We start from the raw sequence: 25923 nt of genomic DNA, 5'->3' as shown, positions 1-25923 counted from the left end.
AATATGTAACATCAGATGGCGCCACACAACACATACTAGCAGTTGACGCTTGCAACGCTTCACATTCTGTGGCGCTAGATTGTGTTTCCCTTAACTTCTCTACCAAACACTAGGTGTCATTTTTAGATGCGACCAAAATTCGTAGTTTTAGTAAATTTAAAAAAACTTGTAACTTTTTATTAAACAGTGGGCGCTTGTGTTGTCATTTTCGTACATACGTCTCGTGTTGCTTTGCATATATACACAAAAAAATACCAATGCTTAATAACTAACTGATATAGTACATTTGCCAATTTTCAACTTAATATTTTCATCTCGTTTTTCTCCTGCTTTTTTGTTTGTACAATTCGATATACACATTAAAACGTTTAACATACAAATTACAAATTAAAAAATACAAAATATGAAATATGCATATATATATTTATATATACATATATATATTTACAGCTAAACAAGTTTCTGTGTTGTTTGCTGCTCGCTTCTACCGTATAGGAAATTGTTGTCGTCTGCTTCAGGACGGGATGCAGTGTGAGGTTGACCCTTAAGGTTCCTGCTTGAGCGCTGGTGTTTCCGTTGCTGCTGCTGCAGTTGTTGTTGTGGGAAATAGTTTGGAGGCCAGCGTTTTCTTCAGCTGCAATATGCACTTGGACTCCTCGGCCTCTGCCTCCAGCTGGCGCGCCTGCTGCGCCAGTTGCTGCTCCTGCTGCTGCTCCTCGTTACTGTCGTCGCCGGATTTGGCGCGCTCCGCCTGCAGTCGGCGCAGCTCCTGTGCCAGCGTTTCCGCTGACTCCGATTGCGTGGGCGTGTGCGAGGATGTAGGCGTGTGCGAGGCTGAGCAGCTGGACGAGGCGGAGCTGCGCGATGTTGCCAATGGCAGTGACTGTGGCTGCTGTTGCTGCTGCTGTTGCTGCTGCTGCTGCTGCTGTTGCTGCTGCTGCTGCGTGACCTTGCCCATGAACGTGCGTATCTCCTCGAAATAGGACTCCTCGTTGGGATTCTCGCAGAAGCGTCGTATGCAGTGCATGCGCTCGCTGACGCCACTCAATGCGCTCAGCGACACCGCGTCCGATTCGTGCTTCTTGAGATGCCTGTCCAGGTTCGTCTGCTGGCCAAAGCAGCGCTCGCAGATCTCGCACTTGAAGGGCCGCTCCTTGTTGTGGATGTTGCGCACATGTCGCTGCAGATTCGAGGAGATGCTGAAGGAACGTTCGCAGTATTTGCACTTGTACGGCTGCTCGCCCGTGTGGGTGCGCAGGTGCCGGGTGAGATTGGCGGAACGCGGAAACACTTTGCCGCAAAACTTGCACGTATAGCGATCCTTGTTGCGCTGCACGGGCAGAGAGTTGCCAGCAGCAGCGGCCGCTGCCTGCGGCTGGCCTTGGGCTTGCGACTGCGACTGCGCCTGTCGCTGCTTGGCCTTGCGCGAATGTTGCCGTGATTGAAACTCCTGCAGCTGCGGATGTGGATGCGGATGCGGATGCGGATGCGGCGTCGGCGTGGGCGTGGGCAAGTCCAGCTTCAGTTGCTCTAGCTTCAGCTGCTGCTGCTGCTGTTGCTGCTGTTCGTTGGGCGCCCAGCTCAGATCGCTCTTCTTGAGCGGATGGCGAAACGCAAACTCCGGCGCCGTGGGACATGTCGCGCCCGTCGCTGGCGGCGCAAACACATTGCGATACTGTAGCGGCAGCGTCTTGGTCATCGCCTCCAGCAGCGTCGAGTGCACGCCGGCAGCAACAATGGCATTGGGCGCTGGCGCTGGCGGCGATGTGGTGACGCCTTCGCGCAAGGCGCGCAGCATCTTGCGGCTCATATCGAAGCCCAGATCTGCCAGCGAGGCGGCTATGTGATTATTGTTCAGCTCCTTCTCCTTGCGCTGAGCTGCCAGCTCGTTGGCGAACATAATCAGATTGCTGTTCTCATCCTCCAGCGGCTGCGGCTCCAGCGTCTCCTCCTCTTCCAGCTTGACGGGCTGCCTTCGTTTGTGCGCCAGTCGCAAATCCAGCGGCTGATCATAGCTGCTGCGTCGCTTCGCCTTGTTGCCATGGTGTGTTTGTTGTTGTTGCTGTTGTTGCTGCTGCTGTTGTTGTTGCTGCTGCTGTTGTTGGTGTTGCTGGTGTCGCGCTGCTGTTGTTGTCGTCATGCTGCTGGTGGCTGTTGCCGCCGTCGTCGAGGCGGACAGATCATAAGGTACATGTGATATATACGATGTGGGTATTAAACCTAAGGCAGGGTAAACACAGCCCTGTTTTGGGCTAGGAAGCATCTTTCTTGGTGAGTGGTCTTTCTCTCTCATAACTGTTAACTGGTTCGATTGTGGTTGTTGTTGTTGCCCTTGTCGCTCAGCTTGCTCAGTTTTGGTGGATCTCTGCAAAAATCTTCTTCTTCTTTTATTTTTGCTGTCTTCGAGTTAAGATGTGCTCAAAGGCAGGACTTATTAACCTGTTGGAAGATGAAGAGAGAGATATGAAATAGATTAGAATTTATATTTGAAAAAATTAGACAAAAATAAATAAACAATATTTTTAAATATTTTATTTAATTCTTAAAAGTCATAAAAAAATAAAAACGTAGAGCTTCAGCGTCTGGTTTGCGCCGCAAAAACCTAAGTCAATATTTATGTCTTTCACAAAAGTATATGATCAAACTGACATCATTTATAGATCTATCTGTTTATCTATCTGCAACGTTCTGCCGTGCGCCATCTGCATAGCTTGCCCTGAAACTGTGCAACATAAACTTATTTCTGACTTAGTCTATAGAGCATGTTCTATGGAAACTTTTTGGGGCATATTAATTTAGCTGAAGAATTTAGTGTTTAGTTTACTTGCTCTATACATTTATTTGGGGCTTATAATCAAGAAAATATGTTCACAATTTCGTGTGTCTAGAGATAGATCGACAGAAAATGGGCAGTGCACAATGAAAAACCTTAATATAAATAAATTAATTTTTCTATAATTTTAAAAATATTTTAGCTTTTACTTTTACATATGTAAAACTGAAATAAAATATTTAAATATTTATTTTTTAATTTTATTTGAGCAACTTATGAGTGCGAAGATACAATATTTCTATATAAGTTGTGCCGCGCTGCGTATACTTAATGTCTCAGATGAACTGAGTAAGTGGTGCAAACACTAATTAGGCACATTGTCATGGCATTTGATCAACCAAGCAAAGACCTTCGGCTAAGACAACATTCGATCCAAATATACTTAGTATTCAAATCCGAATTCCAATGAATCAGTTGTCCAAATAACTGGGTGAGAGAGTAGTTATCTGCCTAATACAACTGCTGCTCAGCTTAATGCAACTTGTAGCTAAGCATATTTTGCTTAAATATTGTGCACGTATCAGCTAGAAGCGTTAAGCTACGCCCAGACAATGCTATACTTATACATTTCAAGTCAACTAACGACTTATCTCTCACTGAATAGTAGATACTTCATTTCTTTATGGCGATTTTGCCAGGTAGCACAGTTTCAGGTGCGTCACATCCCAAATTCCCACAGCTGCGCAGGTTCTAATGGCGCGGGGTAATTCCCATCTACGTCATGGCTTTAACAAAAATATAAAAAATATAATAAAAAAATATAAAAATTAAAAACAAACAAACCCAACCAACAAGAAGAGAAGAAGAAGAATGCTTAATGTGCCAAAAAAAAAAAGAAAAAAGAAACATAATTGTCTTAAAGAGAACACAATTTTCATGCGACAACTTAATTCTGTTGCGTTTTTTTATTTTTTGACTAACATTTTTTCTTTTTTTTTTTGGCGCAATGCCAAAAGCCGCTGCGCTACATAAGTTTAAACAATTGTTCTATTGTGTGTTGTTTTAGAACGGAAAGAAACAAGAAAAAAATATAGTAATAAGAAGAAGAAAAAAAACGAATGCTAACGGTATCTAGAGTGACGATTATGTAAGACAAAACAGACAAAAAAAACACTGACAAACATCTAAGTACACATTAGCAGAGGGTGGAGTGGGGGAGGGGGGTAGTCATACTACTTGCCCCATGGAGGTCGTCAGTTTGAGGTGCGTGCTGCGTAGGCTGCAGTTTAGCCAAACAGTCTGAAGCAGTTGCCAGCTGGAAGTTTACCTCTTTGCCACTTGGCCTCTAGGCAGATGGCACGCAAGTCATGTGAACCAAGCAGCAGCAGCTAAGACAAAGCCACTCACAGTCAACAAAGTCAACTGCAACTGCAATTGCAAGCAGTCAAGGTGCGCGTGTTGCTAAGTTATAGACCTCAAGATACTCTGTAAACGATTGTTGTTGGGCACATAAATAATTAATGCAGCTTCTTCTATTCGGTAGGTAACTAAAATCATTAACTCTTTAATCTTAGTTCAGTGCAGTGGCCAAAGGCTATAAAAACTAAAATTTATAGCACCTTGCGACTTTACAACGCTAATTATATGTCTCTCTGTAGATATATTTATTTACAACTTTATTTATTTTATATTTGATTAGGGGTATTCCTTTAAATATTCAAATATATATATATAAAATAATTATTGAAAAGATTGATATAAATTGGGTCTTAGTATGTATTAAAAATAAATATAAAATATTAGAAAATAATAAAAAATATATATTATGAGTATAAAACTTATAATAAAAATTCAATTTGAGAGAATTTCTAATTCTAAGAGACATAGTGATGCTCAAAAACAATTGAGAACTTTTTATAATTCGAGTTAAATTGATATAAAATATGAAGCTCATATCTTAGCTTAAGATAAATATAAAAATTATGAACTGCTGCTCATTATGAACAAAACTGTTTTTCAATCAAATTACAGGGTATCAGAGCAGCAACTGCCACTGGCACATAGTGCAGCAGTAGGCGTTCGATGAAGCTGCAACTGTTGCAGTTGCTATCTAGAACAGAATATTTCACGAGACACTTTCCGTGGGCTGGTGCAGCATTTAGCGACTTGAACACACTCACACACACACACATACATAGCCGCACAACAAATTGCCTTTTGTTGCTGTTGGCCTAAAACTTAATTAGCCGCATTTGCTGCTTTGATTTACTGCTTTCAGCCATTTGTAAGACTTGAAATATTTCTACCCAAAACACAAAACAAAACAAAAAGTATTTGGAGCTTGAGAACTTTTGCGTTGGCCGCCTCGTTGATGACATAAGATACCAGATCTGCGATCTCAAAACCGATATTTAGCACTCGCAGCTGCTAAACTAGAGATAGTCGAGTCCACTACGAACTTGAATCATATTTAGAGTAGCATCTAAGTAACGTTCAATCGTATCGATTTATGACTCAGACAAAGCAATTAAACTGGATGATCTTGAGTGCATAGTGGGGGTCTAGAGAAAAGGAGGAGAGAGATAAAGAGAGGGAGTGCGCGAGCTGTTAATCAATTTGATTGGCCAGCTGGGATGAACTCAGCTGAGCTCATTTATAATTAAGTTATTATAGATAAGTGCGATTATAAGGTGAACTTCAGTTGGGTTCATTACAATTACGAGAAGCTTTTTTACCTATAAATATATATATACATAGAGTAAAGGTTGGTCTTTGATAAGTTCTAATATTAAATATGTTCAGCTCAATAACAATCTGCACAATACTTTTACAAGGCTCGAAAACGGTTACTTACTTAACTAAAAATTTCTATATTGTAGAAGATATAGCTATATCCAATGATCATACAGAATCTGATTACCCTAGCGGACACATGGAAATACCTCAACTGCAGCTTATACAGAGAGACGGAGCTGTGAAGAAAATCTCGCAGTTCTTAAAGTTTAGATACCTTTAAAAACTATATTTTATTTTGTTATTTATTTATACTTTTTTATATATTTAAAATAAAATATGTACAAATACAAATAAAATAAAAATTATATAAATATATATTATATAACATTAAAATTAAAACAATATTGTTATAAAAATATATGAAGTATTAGGGTTTGGAAATAGTTATTGATTTCTGTGTTCAACTGAAAGAAAAAGCACATATTGAAAAAATAATTTCAATTTTTAAAGATTTCCAACTTTGACAAATTAAATTAAATTTTTCGATTCATTTTTGCTACTAAGAAAATATTCCTAAAGTTATCAAATATCTATTAATTATACACGATAAGATTTAAAGTTTTTAAGTCTTAGAAATTAGCAAGCCCTTCATAAGCTAATTACATATCTACTTTACCATAAGTAAAAAGGAATTTAATCTCTGCAAATATTTTGATGCCTTTTTATCAACATTTTCCCGGCAGTTTTCAATTTTTCCAAAAAGACGCGGCTTGGAAACCTCTTCAAATGGCATTGCATATCGATGTGTTTATAATTTGTGGCTAACGTGCAAAAGTGGTTGACAATTATGGCCAACGCTCGGGCCAGCCGACTGCATCATCATTAAAAAAAACGGATGCCCAAAGCAGATGATGATGGGGAGCGAAAGAAAAAAAAACCAATTAAAGAGTAACAAAGTTTAAGCGGACCGACAGCAGCAAATACGACGACGACAACGAGAGCAATGAAGCAAACAGTTCAAAAAACGGCCAGTGAATGTACAACAACAACAGCAAGCAACCAGCAACGTCGCATGTTGCAAAGAAAAGTTAAATCAAAGTTGTAAAACCGCGAAAAACGCAGTCAGCCAGACAAACAGACAGCGACACATAACAGCAACAGCAACAGCAACAAACTGGCAAACGCTCCAGATTGGAAAATGTCCAGTGGAAGATGTCGACAGGCCTCTCTTGGCAGCCGCATAGCTCAAGTTGAAGCCAAGCCAACATAATCAGCCCCCACAAAGCCGTTGACAATACTTGGCCGAAGAGATTAGCTTGGTCATGCTCAAAATGGATCACACCGTACCCATCATCAAAGCCAGCTTACAGCAGCCGCATCGCCTCTCGCCCCCCAGGCACAAGCAGCGGCAGCAGCCTTATGATTATATATTCGTATATACAGATATACCCTCAAACAGGTAGTTGAAGAGGAGTATCATATTTACCGGCATAACTGCTGCAACTGAGAAAGTGACAGACTTCAAATTGAAAATTATTTAATGAGTTTGACTCTACTGTAGAAATCAGATATAAATTTTATGACACACTGCTGATGAAGTCTGTAAAAGCTGGAGTTCCTTAAGATCTGAAGATGCCAGTTTTAAGTTATGTTTAGCTCATTTATCAATTCCTTCCTTCTGATACTTAAAATTTTTTAATATTTCTAGATAAATAAATTTCCAAATGAAATAAATCCAAAGTCTGAAAAAAAAATGACTTTCTTAAAGATAATGTAAGATATAAGAAGCTTGGCCTATGCTTATACAATGTATCGTCTTCTTCAAAAATATTTCCCAAAAATATAGAACATAAAGGCAGTAGTATAAGACACTGTGTTATTTATCCTATTATTAGTATATATAAGTCAGAAATGGTAAATATAAAATCTATTCTTGTCTTATAGTAACAGGGTATATCTCTAAGGCAAGCAAGCTTGCCCAAAGGCAATCTTCTTTAATCTTCTCTATTTAGTATACATCAAGAGAGCTACTCAAATTGTACTTTGCTTCTGCTTACAGTCCATTTAAATTGATTCTATTATTCTTTTTTTACAGTATATCAAGCAGTCTTTAACCTGTTCGCCCCAAGCAGTCTTCTCCAATTAAGTATTCAACAAGTTTCTTTTACAAGTTGATCCTCTTATCACATCTGCTGCTTACAGGGTATCTATCAGTTAATCTTCTTTAAGTTAGTAATCAACAAGTTGCTTAAACACCTTGATCCTCTTGTGCTAACAGGGTATCTAGCAGTCAATCAACTGGTTTCGAGTGCTCAGCGAGTTGGTCATTAGCCTGCAGCTGCATAATTATAACGCCAAGCAGCTGCCAGCATTAGCAACTTAATCATCGTCATCATCATTATCATCATTATCATCACGATAATTGTCATCATCTTTGTCATCCACATAATCAGCGAGTGGCTTCGGTTACGCTTGTGGTCCGCGATAGGAGCAAAGCATAATCAACCGCAACGAGCTAACAGTTAACCCAGGCTAAAAACTATAGCTAAAACTATGGCTAAAAACTATAGCGAAAACTCAAGCTGTAGCCGAAGCGAAGCGTCGCGACGCGCTATGAAAAACGAGAGTAAAAATCCAAAGCGCAGCCGCCGCGCATTGAAATGGAAAATTAAACCTTGTTACATCAGTGCAAAAAGCAAGATGCAACAACAACAACAACGGCGACGACTGACAAGCAATGCGGCGACAAACGTTTGCTGGCAGGATCAACAAACACACACACTCCATACACACTTACACACACACACTCGCACACTCGCACACTCTCTATACACGCACACTCAGCTCATTCACTCTCTCGACTCGCATCTATCTCGAACTCTAACGAGGCAACCTGATACCAAAATCGTCACAACAAACGGCCAAAACAACAACAGGCCAACACGCAAAGCTACAAATATACAAACACACACTCAAACACTCACACACTCATCGCACACTCATATATGAAGTCAAGCGCAAGTTGAGGCAGGTAATGAAAATAATACGCGGCATTTATTTTGGAGCTCCAATTGGAAATCATTCACGCATATTAAGCTTATTTACTAATGTTGAGCTAAATATGAGTAGGTAAGAACATGCAAAATTAAATTCAATATATATAATATAACAAAATATTTTAGCCTTAACTATTAGGCTAAAGCTTCAGCTGTGAGTCGAAGTAAAAAATTCTGAATGCAGCAAAGCAAATATTCAATAAAAAATTCTGAAAATATTTTAAATATTATAATATAAATAAAAAAATAAAACAAATTTTATATAATATAAATATAAATAATAAATACAAATAATATAAATTTAAATAATAATATAAATCAATAAAATATATAAGTTAAATATATTTTAAATAATACTTAAAAATTATTTTGCGAATCAAGTAAAAATCCTGTTTCTCTCCTACTTAAATTCTTATTACACATTTTTCTGGCAAAATAATAAAGTCATAAAACATAGAAATAATATTAATAAAAATTAAATTAGTAAGCTTAATATAAAATCATGAATTAGTCCTTCGCGCTCGATCATAAATGATTCAAATTAAATATTAGCCTCAACGCCATTGTTCAACTGTGAATGAATGCAGAAATTGTTGCAGATTAAAAGTTGTTGAAAAGAAATGCAGCAGCAAATGCCACACATCAACAAGAGCAACTGCAGCAGCGACGACAGCAACAAAAAGTTGCAACAAAGTTGGATGCGTTTTGCAGCTGAATGGCTGATGATGTTGATGATGCGACTGCATTGGAGCAATCTGTACCACTTTTCCTAGCGCTGGACACAACAAGTGTAGCGGCAGCAACAGTTGCTGCTGTTGTTGCAGTTGCTGCAACAGTCGCAAACACATCTCCAAATCACGTCTTGCCGCGTTTGTCGTCTGCGTTACATATCTCGTTGTCTAGATTGGCTGCCCGACTGCCAGCCGTGGCGCAGTGTAAGTGTATCTGTATCTGCGAATGTATCTGTTGCCGTCACTGTTGCTGTTGCCTATAGCTGGCTATGTCTATGGCCTGGACGGTCGTCAGTGGCATAAAAAGTGAGAGTGACATCGGAAATTGTTTCAATTTTTAACCAAAACGAAATTAACAACAACAAGCACACACATAGGCTGCATCCCGCTCCCCTCTCCAGTCTCTCTCTCTCTCTCTCTCTCTGTCTCTCTATTGCTATCTAAGCTCGGTCGTTGGTCGCCAAATGAATGAATGTCGAAAACTGTATCGACCACAAACTGTTGGCACAGAGCTACTTGCCGTCAGCTCACTGACTTAGCCGCTGCTGCCTGCTCCTCAGCTGTGGCAAGTGCTTTCCCAACAGCCGCCAGGCTGCTGCAAGTGCCGCAAGTGCTGCAACTGCTGCATCCTGTTGTTTGTTATAGTTTTCGACGTTTTATTTCTTACTTAAAGGCTTTTTTTTGGCTTTTGTATTTTATATAACTAAACGTCGTCCAGGCTCAGCTTTCGGCCAAACAAATGTCTGTTGCATGTTGCATGTGGCAGCGCTTAAATAATTGAAATTTTTCAGCGCATTTCGTAGGTGCAAAATTGGCTTAGTCGCCGCTCGACTATCGGTTGAGCAACTTTTCTTCTTCTTGTTGTGGGACACTTTAATGTTCCTCTGTTTAGAGCGCTCATTTGTAAATGACAATCAGGCCAAGTAAGTCTGCTGGCCAGACTTGGATTTTATTGAGCTGCTGCTGCTGCAGCTGCCACAGTTGCTGGCCTGATATACGAGCCCGTCCGCAGGCCCTGTGGGCGGCCAACCTCTCGCAGGCGCTTATTAATATACGACTGCGAATGTCTGACATTTATTCTATATTTAAAGTTCGTTTTATATGCGACATGAGCGACTGAAGTCTCTATTATATGCGACTTTAGAGTTGAGGAATTGCATTTTAAGTCGCGGAATTTGAGCTAAATGCAATTAAGTTAGAGTGCTTTAATGCGGGAGTAGCTGACTAAGAGATACCTTATGTCGTTCATACTTTACATATATTTGTTTTTCTGATTATGTACTAATTGGGAAGTATCGAAAAAGAGATTTAATCAATAGTTTTGAATATTTTGACCAAATGACGTAACACAGTGAAACATTCCAGCTATGCTCAAATATCATTTACTTCTATTCATTTCATGAAGTTGAAATATATTAACGATAACTTAACTTAAAGTTGCACATTGTACTTCTAAAACAAATCACATAAAGTATCTAAGCTTAGGGCTGTGTTGCTGAAGATCATATGCAGATCTGTATGTTTATGACTTACGTCTTCTTAGCCTTTTAAAATATGTAAGCCTTAACTCCCATGCTGAGTGCTTTAATATTATCAAAAGACTCAGATTAGAGTATGTCAGGCAAAAATCTTGTTTAAAAAATCTTTGGATATGTCAAATATTTTTTTACAATTTCAACGCATTTTTTATGCATACTGCTAGAGGTACTTATATATAAAACTTTACTTTCATTTTTTTTTTAAATTATATTTTTGTTATTATATTGTAAATTTTGTCCAAGCCATATAAATTTAGTGGAAATTTATTAGAATATATACTATAATATTTTTCTTATAAAAATTTATATATTAAAAAAAAGTAATATGAATGACATAAACTTTTAATTATTGTTGAAAATATTAAATTAAACAGAGAATAAGAATTTTTGTTAATTAGAAATATTTTTGACATAAATTATTTTTAATTTAACAATTTATATATAGCTCTTCTTTTGCTCATATGTCAGACTTGATTTCATTTAGCCTTGAGTCTCATATGCTAGACGTGGACAGCTGAAACACTTGCGGAACATACATAGCCAGATGCATGGCATGCATATGAATATCCGTGTGGCACCCACTCGCTCGAGTGAATGTTGCCCAGCGAAATTTTGAAAGTGTTTACGAGCCAAGAGCAAAAAGTCAAGACAAGCAGCAGCAGCAGCAGCAACAACAGCAGCAACAGGAGCGAATTTTATATTCAAATATTTAATTGAGCAAAACACTTTGAGTTAACGAAAAGAAATAAATACAAATAATTGTGCATTTCACGACTTCATCAGAGACCACAACTCAAAGAGCCTCAAGAAAGAAAAAAGCTGCTCCATTTGGTTGCCTAAACGCTGATGCAATTAATTAAAATTTTATTTCTTCATTGAGCCTCGCACTTCTGTCTGTCTGTCTGTCTGTCCGTGTGTGTGGAAGCAACTCATTTGATATAAATTTATTACCACATAATTCAGTTTGAGTTCAGTTTCAGTTCGACTTAGTTCGATTGAGCCAGGTGATACAATTATTCCAATTGCCAGCCAGCCGGGCAGCCAGTTAAGCTTGTTCTAGTTGAAAGCGATAGCCCGAGCTACCCGGCCAGTTTTGTCGCCAGTTAAGGAGGAAAAAAACAGCCAACACACACACATACTTATACAGTCTATTAAATATAAGAAAAAAAGAAATAACGAAATAGAAGCAGCAAAAGAAATACAAAATTGAAAAGAAACCGTATCAACATTCACATCATAAGTAAACCAGTTTGCACCTGAGAGAGGAAGAAGAAAGTTGTCTTGGCCATTTTGGTGGCTCACAATAACTGCATCCAGTGCATGCCTCACATGTACACATCTATGAATCCCAAGGAGCCCCAACATGTGCCTGTGCCTGTGCCTGCGCCTGCGCCTAGTTAACTCTGCTGCGGGCGTCGAACAATGGCCAAAAACCTAACTGTAACATGGCTAACATTTTTTCCTCCTCATCCATAAGCATAAAATATTGCGCACATCCCGAAAAAAGAAAAACAGACAAGCAGAAAAGCAGCAAAAAAAAAACTGAAAACACATTCAACAAACGTCGCATGTCCGAATGCCTCTCGCTGCAGGCCTAATTATATTGCAGTCCGAGCCAATTGTAATCCCTTCCCGCCTCGCTTTGCCGCTTCTCTGCAGCCTTTCGCCCCCGCCAACCTGCCACATGAGCAGGCAGCAGCCACAGCAACTACAGCAGCAACAACTGCAGCAAACATGCGGCTACTGTTTGGGCCACGTGCGCTGCCAACATCAGATTAAGACTAAATCAAATTGGAAACGACCTAGAGTTACCCTGTAATATATATAAAATTTTATTTAGATTTTTGCATAATTTATTAAAAATTCTAAATAAATATTTTTTAGAATTTTATTATAATAAATTATTGAAAATAGAGATTTCTGTGTAAATATTTATAAGAACTCTACTACTAGAGCTGTTTATAATTTTGTGCCTAGATCTTAGTTAAGCTGTTTCATATTCATTAAGAAAATGCTCTCATAGGCAAATGAACGTTTACCAACACTGGCCAGAAAGTGAGTAACTAACATTTTCGTCCATAATAAATAAGTATTTTCTGTGTGTTGAATGTTATCAGTAGCATTTTATGTAAAATATTTTTTTATTGTAATTAAATTTAGATTTTTTTCCAAAGGTGTTGAGCCCATTCCAGAATTGGTTTTCCTGCACTTAAACAAAACTTTTGAACACATTTACTAGATTTCAACTTAAGTAAACCAATGAAGATATTATTTATATTAACAGATGCAGCTCTCTTTCCCCAAATATCGGACTTATAAGGCGAATTCCCAATGTAAATATTTTCTGCTTTTTTTTTTAAAGAATTTTTAATGTAATTTTGATAATTGAAAAGCAATTCAATTAATCTTTTTTTTTTTATGTAAGCTGTACAGCCAAGTGTTCATCTAGTTTATGAACACACCTAATCACTTTAGGACCCCAAGTATTTTTTGTCTTCTAAATTAGAATTGCATTAGATGAAATCAGGCCAAGGTAAAAATAATCCTATTTGTTTAAATTACAATCTTTCGCCAATTATTGCTGCTTCATTATCATTATTCCATAGCATGTTATTATAAAATATATTTAAGCTCCATTTTATCCACAATTCTTCTAACATTTTCTACTCTCACTTATCTCGACATCTTCTACAGTCGCCCCCCTCTACTGTAGCTACAGGGTATAGTTAATACGGCAACAATCAATGTGCAAATTCCAATCGCAGCTGCCACGGCCACTTGGCCTAAAGTGAAAGTGCTCCAGTTGCCGTTGCGTCCGCGGATGTCGCCAGCGAGCGCCAAGTGCTTTGACTCCTCCTCACACACAGCCCATCCCAAGCCGCAGCCCGATGCCCATGCCCGATTTCGATCCGAGCCGATCTCGGGGCAGCTGCTGCTGCGCACTTGCTGACAAGCTGCCTGTGTCGCACCCTCTTGTCTCGAATGCCATGCGATGCCACGCCCCGCGGCTGACTCGCCGCCGCCCGCCTTTCTCACATTGAGCCATGGTTATGTGCACATTGCAGAATAATTGGCCCCGACTGGGAGCTCAATTAGCGCTGCCCGGGCAATTACATTTGACGGCTTTGCACACATGTTTTCAGTGTTCAGCATTCGGTCGGCTCTTATTTTATTTTGCTTCGCTTTTTTTCAGTTATTTTTCCAGTGTTGGTAAATTGCCTAAATGCATTAGCGGCATTCGTCGCGCATGGCTTAAATGGCTTTTCCTTCCGGTCACCCAAAAGCAAAACTTGATCTTGTCAAGCTCGGCTCAATTCTGAGGCCTCGAAGCGGCTATGGCTTATAATTGCATACGCTCAGGCGTTAAAAGCCTTCGAATAACAGTTTTTCAAATCGATTAAGCTAATCATTTTTCTTATAATTGTTATGGCATTATTATGCGCCATCTAAAATTTCCAATCAAGTCGAAATCACAAAAATCTCTTCAATCAGTCTCTAAAGATTCTGTGCCAGCCATTTGCTTTCAATACTCAACAATAGCTTATAATAAGAGGTTAGGGAGTACTTTACTTTTGTCTATATTTATTAGTTGAGCAGAGTCTGAAGTTGAAGTGTGTCAATCAATCTTTGATGATCTGTGAGCTGACTCGCTCATCATTTGATCAAATCATTTTTGGCTCGAGGACAAACAGGCCGAATTTTGCAGAAATTTTATTACAATTTCTTGATGTAATTAATGAATTGAATCTGGCTCTCAAATATATAAAATGTTATACATTTTATAAATTGCATAGCAGTCAGTCATTGAAAGATTACAAATAGTTGAGCTCAGATTTGATATTTTTGTCTACATTTGTATGAAAACCTAACCAAAATCAGATAAAATTTCGAGATGAGAGGCATTAAATGGCAATCATTTGGGTTTGTTTTCTGCGTATTTTGAAATTTTCTAAAACAAGGTACAATATATCAAAGCAAATCTATTGTCAGCATGCCATCCTAATAAATGATAAAAATAATCCAGTTGCAGCTAGAAAAAGTTCATAAATAATAATAAGCAATGCTAAATAGAGACTCGAAAACGGTTCAGTTGGGAATGAAATCAATCAAGTCTGCATTTCTTTAATATATAATAAGCAATAAAAACAGAGATTCACATGAGTTTCTTCTATATTTTCATAGCTCTTAAAATTGTATAGAATCTGTTCAAATTGTTTATTCAATCGAGAATCCATGATTAATGCTTAAGCCTGAAAATTTGAGATTTTCTTGCCGCTTCCAGTCACTATGTACTCAGAGATATATATGGAGCTATTCACTCTACTAAGTAACTAATATCTTCTTAATCTTAATTTATATTTGCAGCTGATTGTTAAACGCGCTGGCCACTCCACATGGCTAAAATATCTTCACAACAATCTCTGCAATGCGCCGTTCCATAAATAGCTGAAGCTATTCAATTTTGGCTCGTTACGAACCGCATCGTATCCCAATTTTTGGTTTCGGTTTTGTTTTTGTTGCTCTGCACCCACTTACATAAAGTCGACTCAAATGAGCCACTGTCATGTCTAGCAGCCATTTTGGCCACCACACAACCCACATGGTGCACATAATGTGGGCAAATTCTTGAAAATTGCCCACAAACTAGCCCACTTTGGAGGTGGCCATCCAACAATGGAGCCCAGAGATAAATGTAAAAACACAAAGCGAATTTCGGGGCACATCAATTGTGAAGCCAAGTACACCTGACTATCGTATATATATGTGTGTGAGTGTGTGTGTGAGCCCATATATCATGGGACAAGCATGGTAGCAGACAATATGCCATGCTAAATGCGCTACAATTAGAGGAGAGCCCCGCAACAATTCGTATCAGAAATGCGAAAACGAAAAAACGAGACACACACACACGCACACACACACACTCATTTGAAATCTGAAATTTCACACACATGCGAGGTGTACGAAGTTAAGATTCAATGCGATGATTACATATTACTCGATTGTTGTTGTTGTTGTTGTCTGCAGAGTTTTATGGTCCAAGGTTAAATGCTTAGACTGGGGCATCAGGGAAGTCTTGGGGGCGGGGGCGCGTGTGGGGCAGAGCCAAAGAGAGACAAAACGAGAAACTTTGCGACTTTGTGTCGCTTTAGTTGAAGCATTGTGTTGCTTGCGGCACAACTTCATTTGATTTGCAGTGAATATTAAAGCAATTTGTGGGATTATTTCCTATTGTAATCAACGGTTATACAAATATACCTACATATACATATACATATACATATACATACATATGACACATACATATGTACATTGCTACTCATCAGTGTAGACGAGACATACAGCTAAATTTCGGACTTGTCTTGTCTGCTCTTTTGGGCCAACTCATTTTCAAGTACAAACAACAACTCTGTTGATGACGCCGTACTGCAGGCCGTCTTGTTTTTGATGGGGTTTACGAGTCTTATGGATCTCTGATATGTGAAGCTTTTGTTGTCACCCTTTGCTGTGTCGCCTGCCTGTGGCCAAAATGACGTTTATTTAGCTTTGTGTATGTTTTATATAGTTAGCGTGAAAATTGCTCCAGTTTTTAGCTTAAGTTGATTTTATATACTTTAGCTGTGAGGTATATTAGTTATGTTGTGGGAGATGCAGCACAAGTCTTATATGCGCAATTTGATATACATTTTATATGTAAACTTAAAGGCCAGTTGCAACATCTTCGTCGACGTAGCCCTTTTATTCTGTTTACTTCTGTGCAAATTGCTAGAGATAAATATGTAAAAAACAGTTGAATAGATTTTAAGCTAATTTCTAAAAAAAAAGAGAAGCAGTTAATGCCAAAATTGTTTATGAACATTTTTTACTTCTGATTTTGAATATACTTTAAAGTGTGCAATGGGAAAAGTGATTAAAAATTTAGTTATGTTATTATAGTTATACCAGCACTATCTCAAGAGAAATTTACTAACATGTACTAAACTATGATAGACAACTACCGTCAACATTTAAGCCATATATAATATGATAAAAATTATGTTTCTTAATAATTTTGAGCTGATATATATTATGGCTTTAAAAGAAAATCATATACGAAAAGTATATATTTAGTAAGTTATTCAAAATAGTTTGATAAATGTTAACTTAAGTCAAAAAAATGATCAATATCTTTCTAATTAAATTAAATATTAATTTAAAATAAATTGTAAAATCACATATCTGTTTCTTCAATATATTCTAACAAACATTTAACATATTATTCAATATATACTCCTAATCTAAATAAGCTACCTGAAAAATTATGAGAAATAATTTATAACATATATAAAAGTAGTTGTGTAGTACCTTATAAAATCCATTAGTGTATTTATGTTTCGTCATGAGGAAAACTCTATTCTTCTCTTTAAATTTATATCGCATGCCAGATCATGATATGCACAGATGGCAAACTTGATCAATGATGAGGCGCATTTATGATTCAATCTGTGCGACATAGAATATCATTTTTTTTTGTTATTGTTTTGCTTTGGATGCTGTCGTTTTTTTTACACCTTTTTAATTGTGGACACACACACGCACACACACACAACAATTAATTAAAGCTCTCTCATTGCATTCAAGGTCAAAGCGGGCCTGAAGCGCTCTTGGATTCAATTTGATATTGTTGTTGTTGTTGTCTGTTGTTGTTGCTGTTGTCTGTTGTTTGCTGTTGTTTAGTTGGTTAATTTAGAGCTTTAAATTAGTGTAGTTTACTTTCAAAACACTTTACTTTTGCTTTCAAAATACACGCATTGTTGTTGTAGCTGTCGTGTTTTGTTTTGCCTTTTTTCTTGGCTTATAAATGGGTGGGGTAATCATAAAGCCAAGTTTCTTAAGTAGATTCGCTCTGGCTCGCCTCGCCACAGCCAATGTGCAGGGCCTTAAAAATTTATGTGCGACCCAGGCAGACTACAAACTGCAGAACTTTAACAATCTGCTAATGATTGTCGCTCCGAAAAAGATTTAAAGCCACGTGAAGCAAAAGTAAGCTACAAATTGGGTGTGGCAGAACGTCTTGAATTGAGCTCGGATGAGTATGCAAATTATAATTATTGACGTCTCTTACGTATGCGAATAACTCGCTGCTCGAGTCTGGCAAATTGAGAATAATTTTGGCAAAGTCTACACAGACAGCAGCTGCATTCAGCATATTTGAGTGGGAAAACTGAATAATTGAGCTGGTAAAGTGCAAAGTTATGCGGAAGATCTGCAGCTGTCAAATACCAAGTAGAATTGGATGTAAGACGAACAAGATATTCTGAATGTATCTAAGACAGGTTAGGCCTAAGGAACGAGAGAGCGGCGGAGACTTTTGGAATAGATTGAATATTGTGTAAAGTATATTTTAATGTAAATGATGCTGAAAATATAAATTGAAATGAGGGTAAAATTAAGTCGTATATTGAACAATGCTGAGTAATGAGATTATAGAGAATAGATTAGCTTTTTATATTTTATAGTTGAAAGATTTCAAATAAAAGATGTCAGCTAAAGATAATTGAAGTCCGTTTCCAGATATCGATATTTATTATTACATTTTTTATATACGCATTCCCTACTGTGGCATTACACTCAAAGTATAGAAATTTGCATTACAATCTCAATTTTAAAGATGCTCAAAAATAAGAGCAAATATATGCTAAGCATTTGCACCTTTCTTTCTATAACTTATCGCGCTGCTCGCTCCAAATAAATGCTACCTAGTGTCCATAAAGAAATTGTCCATGCCCACTTTTTAGCTAAGGAAGTTCCACATTCACTTTAATAGAGGATGCTCATCATTATCTAACTCTCTGTGGATAAACCAGTTGCAACTCGGCTCGCTATTTATTTAAATAGAACGCCGCAGCATTTACGTAGTATTCACTGTAGCTTCCACTGTGCCTGTGTGTGTCGTTCCAATTAGAATAAAACTCATCTCCTGTGCTGCATTGCAAATTATCTTACATAAGGCGACAGTGGGGGCACCTTCATGTATATACAACTATGTATCGAGCGATCGGTCGTTCTATATATACACATATCTATATATAAATTGACGATCTATCGATCTGTGTGATAGTGGGGTACAGTGGGCTGCAAGCGCTTGTCATCTAATCGATTTGCGTATTGCGAGCAGCAGCAGTAATTGCAGCAGTCGAGGGGGAGGCGGCACCTTAAGTCGGGCAACTTTCATTGCGAGGTCGTCTAAAGCACCTCGAATAGCTCGGCTTGGCAGATCGGTTGGACCGACTGAATGTGGATTAAGTGTATGCCAAGGCATTAAGGCAACGGCGCGCAGCTCTGTTCGGAAACTTTTAGATCTGAATGCGTCGTAGCCTCGAGTGATTTGTTTTTTAGATTTTCAAAGTGATTGCGGTTATCCCAGTCGGAAACGCAGTCATCGTCATTGCGCCAACTTAAAAGACAACAACAACAAATTGAAATTGAAAACTAAAAGTTGACGAAGAAGAAGAAGAAGACGCTGAAGCAGTAGCAGATTGAAGGGAGAGAAAAAATCAGCGCACATTCCAAGTACACACAAAATGTGTAACGCAATCAAATCCATCGTTTCCGGTTTAAGACGCAATTAACTGACTGGGGATTACGTAGATGCCCAGACACCATTCACCTCACCTGAAAACTCATCTCAACTCATCCCAAGATCTTGCTACGTCTGGTCTTTATATACATATATATATATATATATATATATATATATATATGTATATATATGTCTCTCTATATATGAACGTCATGGCCAGCAGTTTCGCAGTTTATTCACAACATTTCACTTATTTTTGTAATTTGATTTTTATTTTTCCCTCTCGACTCTTGTAATTGGCATTTTGAATGTTGCAGACGCACAAAATTTTGTTCGATAGTTAAATTGATGAAATGTCATAATTTTTGGTGCGTGTGAGTTTTTTCTCTCTTTTTCTTTTCTTACTTTTCCAACGGCCAATCGCTTAGAAAGTTACTCGATTTTCATAGTCATAACAATTGGCCATGAAATTTGATGGAGGAAAAATGCCATTCGATGACTTTCAAGTCCCAATTTTATGAAATATATTTATTTTTAAGTAAATGAGTCTGCTTCAGAATCTTGTACAAAAGGCAGTGCAGAAGAGTAATGCTCTTAAGAGAGCTGAGATGAGAGAATGACTTTAATATATTTAAGTATATGTGTGTGTATGTATGCAATATTATATATACATGTAGAAGAGGCCAAGAGGCATGCTCATCTTCATTCACATAAGCATTTAAGAAGCTTTACTTATATAATTTTTCGAAATTCAATACCATATAAAGTGTGCCCTTTGTTAATGACAGTTGAGTCTATAGTGCATAAGTATTCTTGAAGTCATCAAGACTTTAAAATACATTCATATATTCAGATGCTACTTTGCTAAAAATTATTAATTTTTTCCCTTTTTCCTTTATATCTGTTTCTGTATCTTCTTCTATATCTTCTAATATTTAAGGTATTTTAAGTCCTTTCTCCAACTAAATAATGCTTTAACAATGAGTACGTTGGAGATGTCCTAAGCACTTATTTTTGAAAGAGCATCTCTCCTCTCTCTCATCTCTTCTCCTAGTTTGAAAGTAGCCTAGATATGTTGTTGTTTTCAGCGATATATTATCATAATGTCGCTATATCTTATCTCTTTCTCTCTCTAATTCTTCATGTCCCTCTCTTGCCAAAGAGTCTTCTGTGGACTCACTCTAGAACTCTTTCTCTCTCTCCATTTCCATTGGAATTCGCACATATGTACAACATTTTCTTACACAGTTAAAGTAACTGATTGCACAATATAGTGTCTTGATTGCACAATATAGCTTGGAAAGGATACCATTATCGACAACTAGCTTGCCCTTGACCCAGTGCACTTTCTGCTCTACTTACGTTCGGCCTAAAACCTGTTTCCATTTTATACGTTCAATTCGCATCAGTTAATCTCGTTAAGAGTAGTTCGGCTAATAGCTTGTACAGAGATTCGCCTAATTCCAATGTTCCTAACGTCCATTCTAAACAATCTGAAACTAATTAACTTCTTAATGATGTGCACTTCCAGCTTCCACCTTCCACCTTCTACCTCTGTGCGGCCATCCATTCATTTGGCTCAACCTGTCTGGGCAAGCCACTCACTCAACTCATCTCAACTCATTCACTCACTAACCTCCAAGATCGTAAAATTAATGATCTGTTTTGTAGCGCTTCTTCTACGCCCATCTGCCACTTCCACAGCGCAGGTTCGACTGCCACTGCATGACCAAGACGTAGACCAATTCAAAGCCCAACACAAGTTAAGACAACCATCAACTTCTATTTAAAATTAAATTAACCTGCTTAATTTGTCCGGCCCACCGCAGCCCTCGCTTCAATCCGTTTGCCCCATCCCCATGCGAGTGCTGAGACGCGCCCAAAAACATTCACTCGGCGCAAATGAAAATCGAAAGGCGCTACTAATCGCCCCGTACGCCTATATTGCCAGCCATATCCACGCACAGTCGGCTGTATCTGCAACTGTTGGATACGTCTAAACTCTGGCCTGCCCGAACATTTCGAACATTTCGTGCATTTAACGCACAAATGACCCGTTTGGACACGGCTCTTTGAGGCCTGTTTTTTTGTCTTGGCTTTGATATTGGATTCAATTCGGAATGCCGACCCTTTCACCCTTCACCACGAAGGCTGCTGTGATGGCCAGCTGGCTGCCAAATTTAGCAAAATTCGATTTGATTTTGATCGCTCAATTAGCGTAAAAGTAACATGTCAAACCTATTAATCACTTTCGAAAATAAAAGATCGTAACGCGCAACAATAACGCGAGGCATGAAATCAAAAACCAAAAATATTTCTCAAAGCAATGAAAAGCAAAAAGCCTTTAGAAGCGCTCTTTGATAAGTGCTATAGAAAGGCGCAAGAAATCATGATAAAAGCGTTAAGCCACGAACACCCTGTAATATAGTCGAGAGTATCTTCTTTTGTAATCCACTGCTGAAAGGCCACGCAAACTTATCTGAACTAGTTGATCATGGATTACAGCTTATCTCTGGCTGATCGATTGACTAAACATTTAGGGCTCAGCATTAAATACAAACTGAACTCCAATTCCTTTAAAGAAGATTGACGCAAATCCGTTTTATTTAAATTATGCAAAGTTTTTTTTAAAAGAAAACTTTCAATACAAGTTATGACAATTAGTTTAACTTGAATCTATGTCAAACTTTGTATACACCTTGCTCTATGCCACCTCAATACACATGCGAAATTTGCAATCTGTAACTCTTCTAGTCTCTGAGTTCGCTTAGATCACGCAGTCTTTGCAGTAGCCATCCGCAAATGTTAAGCTAAAACTCATTTAGTTGATGCGGCTCAGAAAATACTTCCATTAGCCTGTTGCCCTTTTACATGCTAAAGATAACAATAAAAGCGAGCAGCAAAAAGAAGAAAAATTAAATATATATATATATATATAATCATAATTGTTGCTCGTGCCGTTGGCAAAAGTGCGTGAATTTAGGCGTAACCCGAAATTATATAATTTATTATTTCTTTTGATTGGCAAAAATTAAAAAGTAACTTGAGCTGTGGCCACAGCTACATCTGTGTGGCCACCAATGTATCTGTATCTGCTGTAAGTGTATGTATTTGTGTCTGTGTTCAGGTACGGGCTGCCCCTCCGTCAACCCCTCCTGCCGTTTGGACAACTCTATTCGCGCTGTTTTGGCTTTTTGAAGTCGAAAACGCTGCGTCATTGCCCGAACTTCAATTTCATTCATTCATCAATTACAATGCACAAAAGTCGAACGGAACGCTGAAGCCTTGAATCTTGCAGATACATAGATACAGCCATAACAGTAAATGTGTGTGCGAGTGTGTAATGCTTGTGTTTGACATTAAGTTTAATATTTGTCGTATATCCTGTAATTGCGTTGATTTAGTGCCCGCTAAGCTTTAAGATAGTTAAATGTATCTTTGAGATGCATTAAGTGTGTGTGTTTTTGTATCTGTGTATATTTTTATATCTTATTTGCCAGTGTTTGACGTTAAGTTTGAGACTTATCAAAAATCCTCTAATTATGCATATTATCTGTGAGCTGAAAAATGTATCTTTGAGATACATTTTCTATAATTGTATTTGTATCTTAATGTGTGTGAAAGACTTGTGACATAAAGTGTGTATTTCCGTACTAACATCCTCTCAGTGAGCTCAGAATTGAGAGCTGCACTTCGAGATACTCGAATGAATCTTTCAGATACATTAACTGTAAACATATCTCTATTTTATGTGCTTGCTTATGACATTAAGTTGAAGATTTATCGTAGATCCTGTGATTATGCTTATTAAATATGAGCTGTACTTCAAGGCACTCAAATGTATCTTTGAGATACAAACGCTTGCTACTTACATGCTTGAAGTTGTATATGGTTGTAGTTGTTGTTGCAGCATCAATTTGCTAGCCTCTTCGAGTTTAATTGTACAACGTAGTCTAGTTGCTGCTGGTGCTGATGCTGGTGCTGCCGCTGCTGCTGCTGCTGCTGCTGCAGCTATAAAATCCGCACGGATATCCGTTGGCCGGCAGGAAGAAATCAACATTTGAGCACCGTTGGCGATTGCAGCGCTTTACGGATGTTGATAACCTGCATTGGCATTGGCTATAGCTATATAGAGTTGATCTTGTTGCTGCTGTTGCTGTTGTTGTTGTTGTTGGCATTCTGCATAAGTGCAACAGCAACAACAAGGAGATCAGCACGCTGCAAAGCCGACGGCGCGTGTGAAAAACGTTTTCTAACACTTTTTTTATATAACGGTATTTACTAGTATTTAAAAAACTTTTTTTTTTGAGTTTTTATTGATTGGAAATAGCTGAACTTTGTTTTATAGTAGAAGCACAAAGAATGTATCGAGCTAAAAGTTATTCTTAAAATTTATATAAAATGTCTAAAGGCAGTTATTATAGATTATTTATACTTCTAGAATCAGGTTTGAAAACGTTAGTTTTATTTCCATTTCTTTTTCTTTTAAGTTATATTTAAATTAGTTTTTCTTTTGTTTATTTTTTTTGTGGTTTTTATACACTTTGTACAAACTAAAGACTTGATTTTGTTGTTGTGGCTTTCTTTAGTTGGCTGATTTATGGATTCAGTTAACTAGTTAATATTACTATACTAATTAACTTTAATTGTCGTATTATTCTTGTTGACACCAATCCTAACCGAGCACTTCCCAGTTTCGATTAATCGGTTTGGCTTATATCGAATGCATTTCTTGGCATTATTTTTTTTATAATTTCATTATGGATTGTCTCTCTTTAATGCCTGCCCATAATCATCATCAGCCTGTACACATGTGGTTGGAGTAGTTGTTGTAGCTTTTCCGCAGCTTAACTCACTTTGCATTTGCATCTGTCACAATTTGCATTAATTGCACTTAAGTATGCAGTTATCATTGATTTAGCACCGATATTCACTTATATATATAGTTCACATACGTATGGATTGCAGCTACTGGGCGCGTCCAAAACACGATATCTTTTATATAGAAGTTTTTTTTTCTATTTTGTGTCATAATTTGTGCCAGTTTAATGGGATAGTTGGGAAATGAAAACTTTTATACAACACGTTTTATTTTATACTTTTGTTTTTGCTCTAGTTAGGAATGTAAAAGTTGCGGATTTATAGCTTAAGTTATGATTTAAGTGTTGAAAAAGTTTCGTATTTATTTCATATTAATATTAATAATATATTTATATATATATATATCAAATTAATAAAAAATAAACGTTTTTTTTCTTTTTTAGTTTACAAAATTTTCGACTACATTTGCACTCATTTTATATTTTATATTTGAATATTTCGTAACTTTTTAACACTGGCTGAGTATAATCCTTGCGCCACGCCCCTTGCAACACTGCACTGCTACATTTCCATATTGGTTGTATGTACCGTTATCTTTTGAGTGTTACGCGCGCGCTCTCATCGCGTTACGTTACGTTGCGTTCAGTGTTGGCTTACGTAGTTGGTCGATCGTCTGGGTTATCGTCTGCTGTGGGGTTGCTTGTCTGTGCTTTGTTTTTGTTATTGTTGTTGTTGTAATAGTTTTGTGGCGCTGGTGTTGCGACCGACAAGCGACAACACGACCAATAGCTTTGAGACCGTCTCACGGACTGATGATAGGCGGCTAGCGCGCAGCTTCACAGTCAGAGCCACTGGCAGAAGCAGAAGCAGAAGCAGAAGCAGAGGCAGAGTCGAAGTCGAAGTCGAAGCGTCGTCAGAGTGCAAAGCGATTTCGATTTCCTAATAATAAACGCAAAATAGTTATACGGGCAGCAGCGACTTCTTCGGTCTATGTATGGGTGCTCTGAATGAATACGAAACGAGCCGCGAGACGAGTAACAGAGACGATGAGTTCCACAAGCAGAGCTAAGCTTAACAGCAGCGCAGCCGAAGAGCCGAACACAGCACAGCGCAGCGCAGCTCAGCGAAGCCGCCAACTGAACGCGGCTGAGCATTTTGAGGAAGTCCAGAGACGATGCAATAAATCGAAGCTAATACACTTCTTTCTTAATGTAGAGCACACACCACAGATCGAGCGATCCACAAATCCACACACATACACAAACACAGCAAAAACGAATAGAGCAACTGCTGCGAGACGACGACGACGGCCACGACTACGAGTACGACTTAAAGTTGACTTCGCGTTTGAGTGCTCGGCTGCCTAGACAAGTTTAGCGGCAGCGACGCTGGCAGACAAAACAACAAAACGGTAAATGAGGCAGTCGCGTGCATCCTGCACAGCTGCGCCAACTGTTTTTTTTACTCAATGAAAATACGCAGTCGCTGCGCAGCCGGCGCTGAACAGCATTCCAATTGCATCCGAAACTGGGTGGAGATCTTCCGCCCCAGCACGAGTCGAAACGACACGAAGCACCAAAAACCCGAAGCTAGATGTTCCACATGCGTTCCACACGAAAGACAAGCCAGATGTCGTACATAAAATATAAAAGAAAAAACAAAATAAACAAAAGTGAGCGCGTCTAGTTGCGCTTGGCAGTAGTCG

General features: G+C 38.2%; 1 protein-coding gene across 1 annotated transcript; it reads right to left on the bottom strand.

The window, feature by feature from the left end:
- Window positions 1–467: 467 nt before the first annotated feature.
- On the bottom strand, window positions 468–23755 carry LOC111600568 (zinc finger protein rotund). The gene is made up of 2 exons (XM_030224369.1): window positions 23270–23755; window positions 468–2439 (listed from the first exon to the last, which is right to left on the bottom strand). The coding sequence occupies exon 2, from the start codon at window positions 2291–2293 to the stop codon at window positions 545–547; it is 1749 nt and encodes a 582-aa protein (XP_030080229.1). The 5' UTR covers window positions 2294–2439; window positions 23270–23755; the 3' UTR covers window positions 468–544.
- Between the last annotated feature and the right edge of the window lie 2168 nt (window positions 23756–25923).

The sequence above is a fragment of the Drosophila hydei genome, unplaced genomic scaffold (genome assembly GCF_003285905.1).
Source record: "Drosophila hydei strain 15085-1641.00,03,60 unplaced genomic scaffold, DhydRS2 tig00008114-arrow-pilon, whole genome shotgun sequence".
In the NCBI taxonomy this organism is placed as follows: domain Eukaryota; kingdom Metazoa; phylum Arthropoda; class Insecta; order Diptera; family Drosophilidae; genus Drosophila; species Drosophila hydei.
This window is presented reverse-complemented; position numbering and strand designations above follow the sequence as displayed.